Source organism: Eleutherodactylus coqui, chromosome 1, assembly GCF_035609145.1.
Source record: "Eleutherodactylus coqui strain aEleCoq1 chromosome 1, aEleCoq1.hap1, whole genome shotgun sequence".
Lineage (NCBI taxonomy): Eukaryota > Metazoa > Chordata > Amphibia > Anura > Eleutherodactylidae > Eleutherodactylus > Eleutherodactylus coqui.
This window is the reverse complement of record NC_089837.1, coordinates 318,623,328-318,637,083: the sequence shown is the minus strand read 5'-3', so window position 1 is coordinate 318,637,083 and position 13,756 is coordinate 318,623,328. Positions and strand designations below refer to the sequence as shown.

Sequence of the window (13,756 nt, the reverse complement as noted above, 5' to 3'; positions counted from 1 at the left end):
ACCTTTTCTGGAATGCCCACCAGTCGCAAATTATTTCTCCTTAGTCTATTTTCCAGATCACCTGCTTTATATTGCAAAGTACGGTTAGACTGCTCACCTTTACTAACTGCATAGGAACAATTTTTTTTTCCATTCCATTAATACATGTCTCTTCTTTAGATAATCTTCGAGTAACTTTCTGCAAATCATGTTTTATTAATCCAAAATCCTCTTTCAGGCTACCAACCTGAGCAGAAAGAGTAGCTAAAGAAGCATTGCTTTTAGTCACAGCTTGGAAAACATCACGTAGAGTAGGTTCATTTTGTGTATAATTTTGCATATCCATATCACCAGCTTGTGCACAAATGGCCTGCCTAATAGTATTCGCAGAGGCAGATGAAGTATATAAAAGAGGGCCAAGCTTCCCCTTCTCAGCAGAGTGAGATAATTTATTAAAAGTTCCATTGGAGGAGGCAAATACAACTGTAGATGTTTCATGAGCATTTCTTACCAGGGTTGCAGGAGGAGTTGAACCAACAAATTCCACCAACCTATTTGCCACATTGCAGCATCTCTCAGTAAAGCGTTCAAAATGGTTAAAGCATTCCACATGATCACCAGCTCAATATTCTATATTGCCTCCAATATTGCACAGGCAGCCACATGGTACAAAGTATTCGCAGTAGCGTACTGAGATGCCTGCGGCTGAGAGCGATAATGAAGTGCATGTGCACTGCCGACTTCTTTTCTCCTTATCATCGCAGCTCAGTTAAGTGACCTAATAACAGACCAGCCTCTGCTATCACTGCTCCTTTGCTTCTCTGCCTCTCCACAACAGGAACTGTGGTGCAACACAACCAAACGCCCGGGGACCAGCAAGGCAGCGAGCACAGCAGAGTTAGTAACACTGCCTCAGGAAGCAAACCAAGCTAGCATAACAAGTGGGAACTCTCCTGGTGTGTCTCCACTGCTCACATCAGGCCCTAGGCTACACCTTCACGATAGATCCTCTTTAAATGAAAGCCATTTTTAACTTTTTGCACCATTTGAAAACATAAAGGTGCTCAGTGCTGTTTTCTATGTCTTTGGGGATTTCATTATAGTATTATATGATAAATACATTCTTCACTATATAACTGTACTTTTCTTCCAGTAACTAATGCCTGAGCTGTGCTGAATGGTAACCCCTTAGTGACCAGCCATAGTGTTTTTACGTCCAGGCCTGCTGGGCTTAATTCCCAGATGACGTAAAAACATACTTCCTCTGGGAATGACAGCCCTGCAGTCTCTGAACGTGACTGTTCCATGCTGACGGTTACCGGAGGTAGCCGACAGCATGGAGCTGTCATCCCAGGCTGCGGGACCCCACTCCCAGTCACGCAATCGCTAGTATCCACCTAAATGTAGCCAATCTAAATGTATCCATCTAAATGTAGCCATGGGGGGGCCACACTACGCGGTTCCCAGTCACGTGATCGCCGTTATCCAAAGGATAACGGCGATCCCATAAAAGTTAAAAAAGCTAAAGTTTCACCTCCCATCACGGATCCAATCAATGAGGGAAGGTGAAATTGCTTAACCAAGGCCACTGGTGACATCCCCTGATGGGATCCTTATCTGTGGACCTTTCCTCAGCTTTGGCGCATGCGCCCATCGCCAGAATGGCGGATGCAAGCGCAGAAGCTGGGGAGGGCAGGAAGAAATTTTACATCTCCTTGCTCCTGGCTACTACAGGTAGCCGAGAGCTTGGAGATGTCCCCGGGGCCGCGGTCAGTGGTCCTCAGTCACGTGATCGCCATTATCCATGGATAATGGCGATCACGTAAAAGTTAAAAGACAGTTAAAGTTTGACGCTCCATTCAGTTTGGGCCCCGTTATGCATCCAGACAGAAGATTAGGGCCACAATGTGTATATTTCTGAACACGGAAAAAACAGGGGTATCAATTTTGGGGTGAAATTCTTCATTCTATGTATGCTGTACAAAAAAATCTAAAATGACACAATTGCCAAAAAAAACAAAGATCGTAATTTTTTCCATCTGCTTTGCTTCGATTCTTTAAAAAACGGTGGTGTCACAAAACGCAGTACATCGTTAGATACATTCGTTACGGGGTCTAGTTTTCAAAATGGGGTCATTTGTGGGGGTTCTCTGTGGTTTTGGCCGCTCAAGGGGTCTACAAGTGAGCAATGGGGCCTAAAACACCTTCAACCAAAATGTCTGATCTGAAAGCCACCGGCTCTTTTCAGTTTGGGCCCTGTTGTGCATATGGACAGACGATTAGGGCCACAATGGGTATATTTTTGAACAGAAGACAAATGGGGATATCCATTTTGGGGTGCAAATCCTCATTTTCATGTGCACCATAGAAAAAAAATCCTGTGTTTAAAATGACATATTTTCAAAACTGTGAAATTTAAATTTTCTCGTGTAAATTGCATTAATTCCAGAAAACAAACTGTGGGGTCATATTTCTCATGAACCCCCTCAGTAATTACATTAAGGGGTGCAGTTTTTTAAATGGGGTCATTTGTGGGGGTATCTATCATTCAGACCCCTTTGAACCTTTGCAATCTTGGCTTGGTGCAGGAAAATAAAGTGTTCCTCAAAATGTTAATAATTAATGTGAAATTTGTACGTCACCTAAATGGTTAAAAAAAAAACCGAAAGTTTTTCCAATGCGCGCCCAAAATAAAGTAAACTGATGGAAATATTGCAGTTGGAAATGTGAAAAAAATGATGATTTTTTTCAAAATTTTCCCAATTTTGGCGCTTTTAATAAATATACACAAATGCTATCGGTCTATTTTTCCCACCTGAATAAAGTACAATATGTGGTGAAAAATAAGGTCAGAATCACTTGGATATGCAAAACCTTTCTGGTGTTTTTCCATGTTAAAGTAACACATGTCAGATTTCCATAATTTGGCCTGATCATTAAGGTGCAAACAGACCTGGTCACTAAGGAGTTAACACTGTGAGGGACATTTAAATACATTTTACAGTACTTTCTGAAATTAAAAGGCTTTCTTGTGCAAAACTTTTGCGACTTTTAGCTCTTTGCGCTGCTGTCCACCACTATGAAAAGGGTGTGTGTGTGGAGGGGTTGGCAACCCTGGGCCAACACACTTAGGTATAATTTAGGCCAAAAACTGATGTAATTGATAACAGAAATGTAAGCCAGGTTGGAGGCGCACCTAATACATGAAGAGGTGTGTGCCACAGGAAATAATATTAAGACCCGCCTTAACCAATACAGTGGTTGGTGATTATTCATTACTGGTTCCTCCCTTGTTCAGTCACTTTTTAAGCAGCAATGGCAAATCAGATACTCAAGACTGTACCATTAAAAACTAATATTGGATTCAATATATCATATTTACATAAAAACCACAATATACTTAATGCCAAATCATAAAACATGAATGTAAAAATAATGTGATAATATTCTAAAACTGCGGGGCCCTCATGGAAATAAAGTGCCTACTGTAATATGAAATCGGCAAATGAACATTAAATAACTTGAATGTTTTACATGTGACAGTTGACACATTCTGGAGTGTTTGGTGATCTTACATGCAACCAATTTAATGTGAAAAGTAACAGGAAGCCACCAATTCAGAAGGTGGTAAGTGCTGAAGTCCACCAAAAGAACACCAAGTGACTTGAATGTTTTACATGTGACAGGTGACAAATTCTAGAGTTGACTTTTTATCTTTGGGAGTATGAAAGAACTTTATGTGGATTTCAATGAAATCAGGGTGTAGACACACAGCATTGGCGAGACAACGAACACTCAGAGTGTGGTAAGCGCCGATGCTTGGTGATCTTACATGCACCAATTTTATTGCTAAGAGTGACGAGAAGCCACCGGTTCAGAAGGTAGCAACTGCCGGAGTCCGGCAAAAGAAAACCAAGTGACTTGAATGTTTTACATGTGACAGGTGACAAATTCTAGAGTTGACTTTTTATCTTTGGGAGTATGAAAGAACTTTATGTTGATTTCAATGAAATCAGGGTGTAGACACACAGCATTGGCGAGACAACAAACACTCAGAGTGTGGTAAGCGCCAATGCTTGGTGATCTTACATGCACCAATTTTATTGCTAAGAGTGACGGGAAGCCACCGGTTCAGAAGGTAGCAACTGCCGGAGTCCAGCAAAAGAACACCAAGTGACTTGAATGTTTTATATGTGACAAATGCTGGAGTTGACTCTTTATCTTACATGCAACAAATTTAATGCTAAAAGTGATGGGAAGCCATCTTTAGACTCATTCACTTCAAAGTGAAAGTAACTTTAAAAAGATACAAAGAGACAAAAAAGTTAAATATGATATTGATCTAAAATTCCACAAGGGAACTCAAACCAGATACACCTGGCCAGGAAAAATGTCTGGAGTGATTTAAAAAAAAATAGCTGGAATGATCAAATTGGATCCTAAAACGTTAAAGTAACGTGTCCATTATGGCATATAACCAGCCTTTGAATCAAACCACAGTAACAGCCTGCTCATTGATTTGTCACTCTACCTCCAAGCTGGGCAGATTGGCAGTCTATGAATAGATAAATACCACCTTCATCCCGGTGACACACCTATTACTAGGGGCGATCCACCTAAAGAAGGCCATATTACAAAAGTAAGTATATCCTTGACATCTTCACACGACTCTTTCAATGGAAAACATATTTCCAGTAGATTATAGCAATAATGTGATGTTGAGAGCAGAATCTTAGAGAATGGCTACAAATAGAGGGAAATAATAAAACATTGGAAGCATATGGCAAACAGGATCCCTGGGCGGCACGCAATGACTGTCTTTATGCGTTGAATAATACGGTGCACAAGATGATTTCCCCTTCAGATACCCTGTTGTTATATTTCAGCACAATGTGATTAGAGAAGGTGCCATATTCATCATTCCTGGAGAAATTGTATATTTGGAGATTAAAAAGTGTTAATATAAATGACATGTTATTTGTACTCACTCAATAATGGCTGATGTGATTAACCTTCATTTCATTTCCTAGACCTTATTATACAAGCAAGTTAATCTATTTCTGTGTGCAGAGACGGTCGCACTGTAACCCTTAACTTGCATTGCCTCAGCAAATGGTTTACATATAGAATGAAGCTGGCAACTTCCATACTGGGATCCAGGGCATTTTCATGCACTGGAGTTGCCCCATGGAGTCATGCTGGGTCATATAATATACTGATGTAGCACTTGCTATTTTTTATATGCTCTTAAAGGGCAGAAGGGCTTTTGAAGGACATTATTTTATGCTATGGTATCCAGAAAAAGGAAGCCTGACTGATCGCATTGAAGTGAATTGAATGCAACAGGTTTCTGTTTCTATCTGTTTAAAATAGATATATCTTTCATCTGTAAGAAATTGTAACCTTGACATGACTTGACGTATGACTATCCTACCAAAAGTAATTGGACATTTGAGCAAGACCCAACCATAGTATTTATTTACATATGTTAATACTTATTGGGGCTCCTTTGGCCCTAATGACATCGGATACTCTCCGTGAAATACTTTCTACTAACATCTGATACACTTCTGCTGGTATTTCCCTTCATTCATCCTGCAAAGATCTGGTGAGTATTCTCAAAGAAGATGGACACTCTTTATATTTTCTGTCGTGACATTCCATTTTATACCAAAGATAATTAATAGGGTTAATTCCTTGCATCATTGTAGATGATGTATCTTCTTTGAGAGAAGTCGCCAGATGTTTGCAGGATGAATGAAGGGAAATACCAGCTGAATTATATCAGACATTAGTAGAAAGTATGCCATGTAACCAATATCATTAGGGCCAAGGTAGACCCCACTAAGTATTAACATATGTAAATAAATAGCACTTTTGATTCTTCCTCAGATGTCCAATTGATTCTTGCCTAGGTGTGCAATTACTTTTGGTAGGATAGGTATGGCCAACCTAAAATCCATAAAACATAAGGCAAAACCAGTCAAAGTTAATGCAGAGATTATAGGCTACAATCATAAAGTTTAGTAATGGCAAAAACTATTTGTATAATGAAGAAAATTAGTGGAATAGTCAAGAGATTGCATTGTTGCGAAAACTCTTCGAAATACACATGTAACAATATGACTTTCTCATTCCGTATATGCCTAGGTTCACATTCACATGTTTAATGCCACTTTTTTGATGCAATCTGGGATAAATTGGACCATATACATTGTTGGAGAAAAGGGGCATAGTAAGTCGTTGGAAGTAAATATTGCTACTGGACCAAAATATGTTACAGAGGACCATAGATGGTCAAAAACTCAATGTTATTGGATTAGAACACAGTTTATTTTCATGTGCTACATATAATCCCTATGATGTGGAGGAAAATGTTAGAGAAAGAGGAACGCTTCATGTGTAGGAGGGTAAATAAGTTGACTGTATATTATCGGTCATGCCGACCTATGTTGGTTGTGATAACACAACATCCAGAGGATGTGTAGGATAATCGGGTGGACTGCTCCCCAATGGAGATAACTCCACAAGAAGATAAGAGAAGACAACAAAACCTGGATCATCAGGAGTGGCCTTGCCAACTCCATTATTGATGATCCGGGTTTTGTTGTTTTCTGGTGATGTGGAGGCATATCGGCATCAGTAGTATTACAGCTCAGGTTTGCTCAATAAGTGGAAACAGAAATACAGGCTAGCACTAGTATAAGTGGATGTCAGCACTGGAACACTATACACTGGGGATGGGGACAAAAGCTGTAAATATCATGCTTGCCATGTCAGATTTACAGTATGCTATTAGTGAACACTTGGCCTCCAGTCTATACCCTAGTTGTAGCTTCACAATACTCAAGAAGACACCGTAAAAAGGGAATACAAAAGACAGCTGTATCATTTCTCTAATACTCAGAGGATAGATATGAGGTTGGTGAACCCGAGAGCGGCAAGAACACATTTGGTGGTCAGAGATAAGGAATATCAACAAAAGCCCATGAACCCAATAATATGAGCCAAAGTAAAAGTATTATGGTCACAAAATCCAAACAACATGATGATCATTGAAAGGTACAGTATGACATTTTATCACAGAGCAACAACAGAGGCTTTGATGTTTGACTATAATTATTATTCCTGTCTCTCCCGCAAAAGCACAAAACTATGAACATTCATCTTCCTACATTTTAGCTTCTGCATCTGTATTCATAATTTAATATTACAATCTCTCAGTACAACAGATTTACAGAGCACATTATCTTCTACGAACAGTTACACAATGTACTGGAAAGCTAATCCCACCACTGTTCATGTGCCTTATTAAATAATCTGCTCTGTCGTTGACCACATGATGCATGGGGATGTTGGCGATGGTGTATGTATTTTTCCGCATAGCTGTACTGTTAGACTCAAAAATATACTCAACTACGGTATTTAGTAATGTTGATAAGAAAAAGTAACACTTGTGTTGTGCGAACCAAACCAGTAGAACCCTGTTTTGGGTCGAACTTTGCTAAAAGTTAGGTTCGTCGTGAACCCGAACTGATTTTTTCAAAGCAGGGTTCTACTGGTTTGGTTCACTCAACACTAGTCCTAAACACTGGTGTATAACACTGTCTGAGAGCTCTGGTGTATAACACTCTGAGACTGTTATACAGGGCTTTTATGGCTCTCAGACAGTGTTATACACCAGTTTTAAGTGTCTTGGTGAACTTCCGGTTTGGTTTAAACTAATTCGTACCGAACTGAAATTTTTGCAAAGGTTGGGCAAGTCGGCCATTTGTCTGGCCAATGCAACTCTATGAACACGTTAGAGGTGTATATGCTGAGCATAGTGTCCAAATGTAGTGTGAATCCAGCCTAATAAGAGATGTACATACAGTGGTTCTGTGGTGACTATTATGGGGTAATAGTTAACCATTTTCTTGAGTCATCTGGGTAACAGTCCTTATGTCCACCACTACAGCTCCAATATGTAGTTAATTAATTTCAGTAAGCAAGCAATTCACTTGCAAAATCATATACATTAGCACATACTTTCTAAATCCATTATTTTATGCATCACAAATAGACATTAAATGAACATACCATAGGGTATTGGGCGAGGATATGCCTCATTGTTGCTCCCAGGAAGTAACTGTGTAACGCAGCAGTCACTATTATGTCCTGCAGGAACAATGGAATTGGAGACTGTGTCATTCCGTCCACGGGCTGCAGTTTCAGGGCATGTGCAGCCAGTCTGTGTCAATCCACAACGTACACCCCAGTCTCGAGCTCGCAAGCACTCCTCGAACCATCGGCAGAGTACACCACAGGCAAACAGGCTAGAGTTATCATGGTTGACCAAGAGTACCTCCACAAAGCGGAAACTCAGGATAGAGTCAGGGAGTAGCTGAATGGACAGAGGTTGCTCAGACAAACAGATCCGAAGAAAATTTTTGTCAAAATGAGAGAAAGTAAAAGTTGATCCAGGGATGCAAAGTTCACGAGCTTCTTCTGCTCCTTCCTCAGGATGGTTGCAAGTGTGGTTGGGAAGATAATGATCCAAAGGTTGCACCATGGGGGATAAATGAGAGCACACTTGCTCCTCGTGTGTGAACTTCAGGTACAATGTGTATTTTGTTGGGTCTGGGTTTTCAAGGGTCCAGGAGCAGCCAGGGGAGAAAACAGGAAATAGGTCCTTAAGAGAGAAGGCTCCGTAGAGAACTCCAGAGGCCAAAGCCGAGCATGTGCTCGGTGTGGGGTGAGAACCCCAAGAGCACAAGACAAGAGACGATATCACAGATAGTAAGAGGGGACAAGCAGTGTTCATCCTATGACATGGGCCCTATAAAAAGAAGGAAAGACATCATTTTAGAAATGTTACATCCACAGCTTTAATATACTAGCAGTAATTCAGTTTATTTCAGCATAGATTGTGTGATCATATATATTTATTAAAGTCACATCAGTGTATGTTTACATCAATAGTATGTCAAGAAGTTCATTCATTGGAATATGACTCCTACATATTTCTAGGAACAAAGTTCTCAAAGGCCTGAGATATTGGAGTGAACCTCCGCCTTCAACATTACTTTGTTTTTAGATCATTTATGGCTGATTCATTTCATAGCATAGCTTTATAGTCATCAAAACTCTATCAGTATCCCCATTTTCGGTTTGCAATAGGTAAAAGTGTAGGCCACATGCAACCACCATTTGGAGGAACTCAAACACTCAAACAGATGCTGTATAAATGGAGCTGTATAAAGTCGCATACAGTAATCTCGCGCTATTGGTGAAATTCTCTTTAACTCGCTGGTTAATTAGGTAGAAAGGCCGGGCTCACACAAGCATAATTTCACTGCGTATTACGAAGTGAATGGAATGAATTAAAGTACATGGTTTCTCATTCATGCATTCACACTTACGATTATTCATAATACGTGCACAAAAAAGAACATGTTTTATTTTGCAACATATTATGTGCGATACATCCCATTGTTCTCTATGGGCGCGTAATCAACGCTGTACACACGCAACTACGTTGAGCAGGTCCGGAGACAGTAAAGCATCCAAACCCCATCACACTACAGTATCATGAGATGTTGCTAGGGAGGATTGCTGAGCTTGCTTGGCATCAGACAGACCAGAATGGTCTTATGCAGTCTCCTTCTTAGAATGACCTCTGATACAAGTGCAGAAGCTAAAGAGTCCTGCACTTTCTTGGAGATTCGGTGATGTTTTGTGAATTAGTTAATGAGTTGTCACTGCAGTAACTTTACTGGTGACTCCGGGGAATATCCACAACTGCTCTACTGTACTTCATTTGGAGATAATAGCCTTCACGTTCTTCCAGATCCTGACAATTACTTACTAACCCTTTTCAGACCGATGTATTTCAACAACTTTTTTCTCATTTCCTCATTTTTTCTTATTTCCTACTAAACCTGCAGCATTAAAAAAAACAACGCTGTGTGTGAAACCATCCTTCCAAATGTTCGGTTAAAAAAGGAAAGTTAAAATTCCTAAAAAAATGTGAAAGACTGGTATCATATTACAAGCGGCCTGTAGTTGTGTATTATTGGAACCGGTTATTAAGCTTGAGGGGCAGTTTTCTTATGGATCCCTTATAAGGGATCTTTCATACAGGATAAAATATTCTGCAACATCATTGCGGAATATGCTGTCCATGAATTCCACACCAAAATCTGTACTTTTATCTGCAGATTTTCATGTGGAATTGCCGGCAGGATTCTGCTATTTTCAATTCCGCACCAGAAGTTTGCACACATTTGCGGAACACTCCGCCCTGTGTGAAAGATCCCTAAAAGTGTATTGAATGGACTTTACATGTTAATATTAATATTTGTTTCAAAGGTCGAACAACCATTACGGTACATATAACAGGGCCATCTAGATAGGGGCATATAATTGTACTGTAGGTCTTGAACCACAGTTCAGACACCTTGGATAAACTAGTTTGCCTTGATTACATTTGTTTTCCTCCCCACAGGCAACAACCCTCTAACATCATAGATGTTCATTTCAATGAAACAGAGTCAGGTGTGAAAGCAAGCCTTTGGATTTACGGTCAAGGGCACACTGAGAAGCAGAGCAAGAATAACACTTTGCAATATTTGGTTATGTGTGGGATTTCAGAATGGTATATAGCATGGTGTGGTATCTACAAATGTTTGCAGGCTGCTACGTCTGTATGTAATAAGTATAAGGCCTCTTTCACACGGGCGATATTGCCACAAAAAAATCGCAGCAATATTGCAGCAGTGTGCCCGCGATTTCTGTGCAATATCGCTGCATCTTCTCACAGCGATATTGCATTTTTGTGGAGCTATAAAGGCGCACAACTTTGTAGAGCTCTTTTGTTGGGAGTTTCCGGGGGAGATTGATATATATGCCATACCCTGAAAATAAGGCGTGGCTGCATTTAAAATAACACAATACATTACCTAACAGGCGCTCTCTGCTCTACCGCACTTCTCCTTCCGAAGCTCTAGCACTCTTGTTTGCAGTCTTCAGCCATCGCTTTCTGGTGAGGGGGTTCACAAATCCTGCCTCCATGAAGCGCTGGCTCCGATTGGCTGAGCCGTGGCGCTCTAGAACCAATCAATGCAGCACTCGATGAATCAATCAGAGCCAGCACTTCCTGGAGGCGATTTATGAACCTCTTGACCAGACAGCGGCTGAAGAATGCAAACAAGTGTGCCGGAGCTTCGGGAGGAGAAGTGTGGTGGAGTGGATAATGCCTGTTAGGTGATGTATTGGGTTTTTTTTAAAATGTAGCTAGGGCTTATTTTACGGACAAACAGTAGGACTTCCTACTGTTAAAGTTGCATCGCACCGCACGAAAACTGCGATAATGCGCAATGCAGCACAAAGGAAGGGTCCATAGGAAACATCCAAAACATAGCTAATGTGAAGGAACCCATTGGAAAGCATGGGCTTCACATTCATGCGATTTGTAACACTATTGCATTGCAAGAAAATCGTGCAATTTTGTCGCCCGTGTGAGAGCGGCCTAAAGCAACAGACGTGGAGACAAAGAAACCCCACAGAATTCACCAATACTAATGCCAGTCTGAGTAATTCATAAGTAAGCTCATTTTCCCCATTGTGCCATGGGGTGTCTTTTAGAATCCTGTTGAAAACAATGTCCAAGGCATTCCGAGGGAATGCCAAAAGATGGAACATACTGCAATTCGCAACGCACAAAACTCACGCGAGATTCTCTCCCGTATGAATGTAGCCTTACAAGGTGAGCAGCTAGAAGTGCACTTGCTTCACCTACTTATTGTGAGTAGACACATTAAGTGCCCGTGTCTTACAGAGGGCATCCTTGTCACACTTACTTCCACTGTCAATTATGCACAAATCTTCACCTGTCATGCACAATATACACCCCACCTCTTTGTAAGTCAATAGTCAACTGGGTATATTCAGACCCAAGTCAAATCCCTACTAGGATGCCCAAGTAGAATACAGCTCATAGCATGTGAAAGCACAAGAACAGCACCAAAGCATAATCTTTGTATACAACCACCAGTAATTACCAAAAACAACCTCACAATCCCAGCTGCTAAATCAGTATACTGAAACTCAGTGTCCGCAACTAACACAGATACAAGTGCCAGCTCCTAAAAGGACCAAAGCGCTTGCGCTGACGAAGAAGACGAAACTTTCTGATTCGCCATGTTAATGTAAAGTGAGTAAAAAAAAAATCCCAGAGTACACATACCGTATATACCGCCGTATAAGACGACCTTTGAGCCCAGCAAAATCTTTGCAAAAGCCGGGGGTCGTCTTATACGGCGAGTACTAAAAATTCCTGCACTAAAAGCTGCAGTAGAATCAGCGGTCGGCGTACGGCAGAACTTACCATGCTGTACGGAGCCGGCTCGGGCACGAGAGAATGACAGTCAGCCCCCCCTGATGTTGCCGCGGAGGACTTCTGCTGACTCTTGTGCGCCGGCAGCCTCCTCATCCCCGCCCCTCGTCTGTAGTCTCAGCGCTTGACAGCTGGACTCTCCGCTCTGTGGGACCCCGCTGAGAGCGAAAACATCGCGGCAAGGAAGCGCAGGCGATGCGGACTAATGGTAAGTCTCCCCGGGGTCTTTGTGGAACTTCCGATGGGCGGGACGGGCGGGACGCTATCGGAGGTTGCTGGGTGACCGGAGTGGAGGGACCGCATATTACCGGCAGCAGTTTCTGCTTAGGTTAAGCAGCGCTGCTGATTAGAGCCACCTGATTGGTGCACACTGTGCAGTCACGTGGTGCCGAAGAGCCAATCAGGTGGCTCTAATCAGCAGCGCTGCTTAACCTAAGCAGAAACTGCTACCGGTAATATGCGGAGGGACCCATGGTGCTCCTGGTGACCCGCGGCGCTATAAGGTACCGTATTTGGACCCATAATGTATTTAGATGCATAGCAATATGGCAATAGTCTTAGAGACAGGGAGGGCTGGGCAGGCAGGGAGCTGAGCAATCCAAGCAGGCTTTGTATACAACAACCAGCCAATCGCCGGTAAGGTACCGTACATGTTTATAAGTGACAGTTTTCCTGCTAAGTACCTGCATGTCATAAGCATGTGAATTAAAATTACCACATTGAAATCAAATTTGATGTTTTTTGGTGCGCCTGGAAAGAGGGGTAGTCTTATACGGCGAGTATATCTCAAACTCTAGATTTTAACTGCAAAAGTTGGGGGTCGTCTTATACGCCCAGTCGTCTTATACGCCGGTATATACGGTACTTTATACAGAGCTGCTATCACCTCCAATTGTTAACATTTTTTTCGAACTTTACTGTACATTATATGGTACCTCGTTTTAAATGACAAGACATGTTCGCCTTCATCAGCATTCTCCTACACAATCAGATATACAATAAGCTGCCAGTTTTCTAAATGTGTCTAGGCTCAGGGACAAGTAATGAGGTATTAGATACCCAGTCCTATCATTCATGTGTAGAGACAAATGTGTGCGCACATTCATTGCCTTTACTTTTTATAACTGTAGTCACAAGGGGTGAACTAATCATCCATCTTAAAATATATTTTAATGTACCATATCAATTATTGCAACTGTAAAATTATGGTGAAATGGAGACCCTCGTTTATGACATTCACTGCTCCTGGGACACTCGAGAGACAAAGAAATGGAATTGCAAAATGCATTACATATTTTTAAAAAGGCAATTGCAAAGAAGTACAAAATGAGTTTAAAAGACTTCTTTGCTGCCAACGTATCGGATCGTGGCCTTCGAGAGTCTGTCAAGTATTTGATAAGT

General features: G+C 41.3%; 1 protein-coding gene across 5 annotated transcripts in view; it reads right to left on the bottom strand.

Moving 5' to 3' along the window:
- Window positions 1-13,756, bottom strand: part of ADGRB2 (adhesion G protein-coupled receptor B2) — a 399,447-nt gene that overhangs the window by 191,487 nt on the left and 194,204 nt on the right. For all 5 annotated transcript variants that reach the window (XM_066575036.1, XM_066575037.1, XM_066575038.1 and 2 more), the window contains exon 2: window positions 8,059-8,797. In XM_066575036.1, the coding sequence (XP_066431133.1) occupies window positions 8,059-8,782 (724 nt within the window). In that variant the 5' untranslated portion in view covers window positions 8,783-8,797. The remainder of the gene's footprint in view (window positions 1-8,058; window positions 8,798-13,756) is intronic.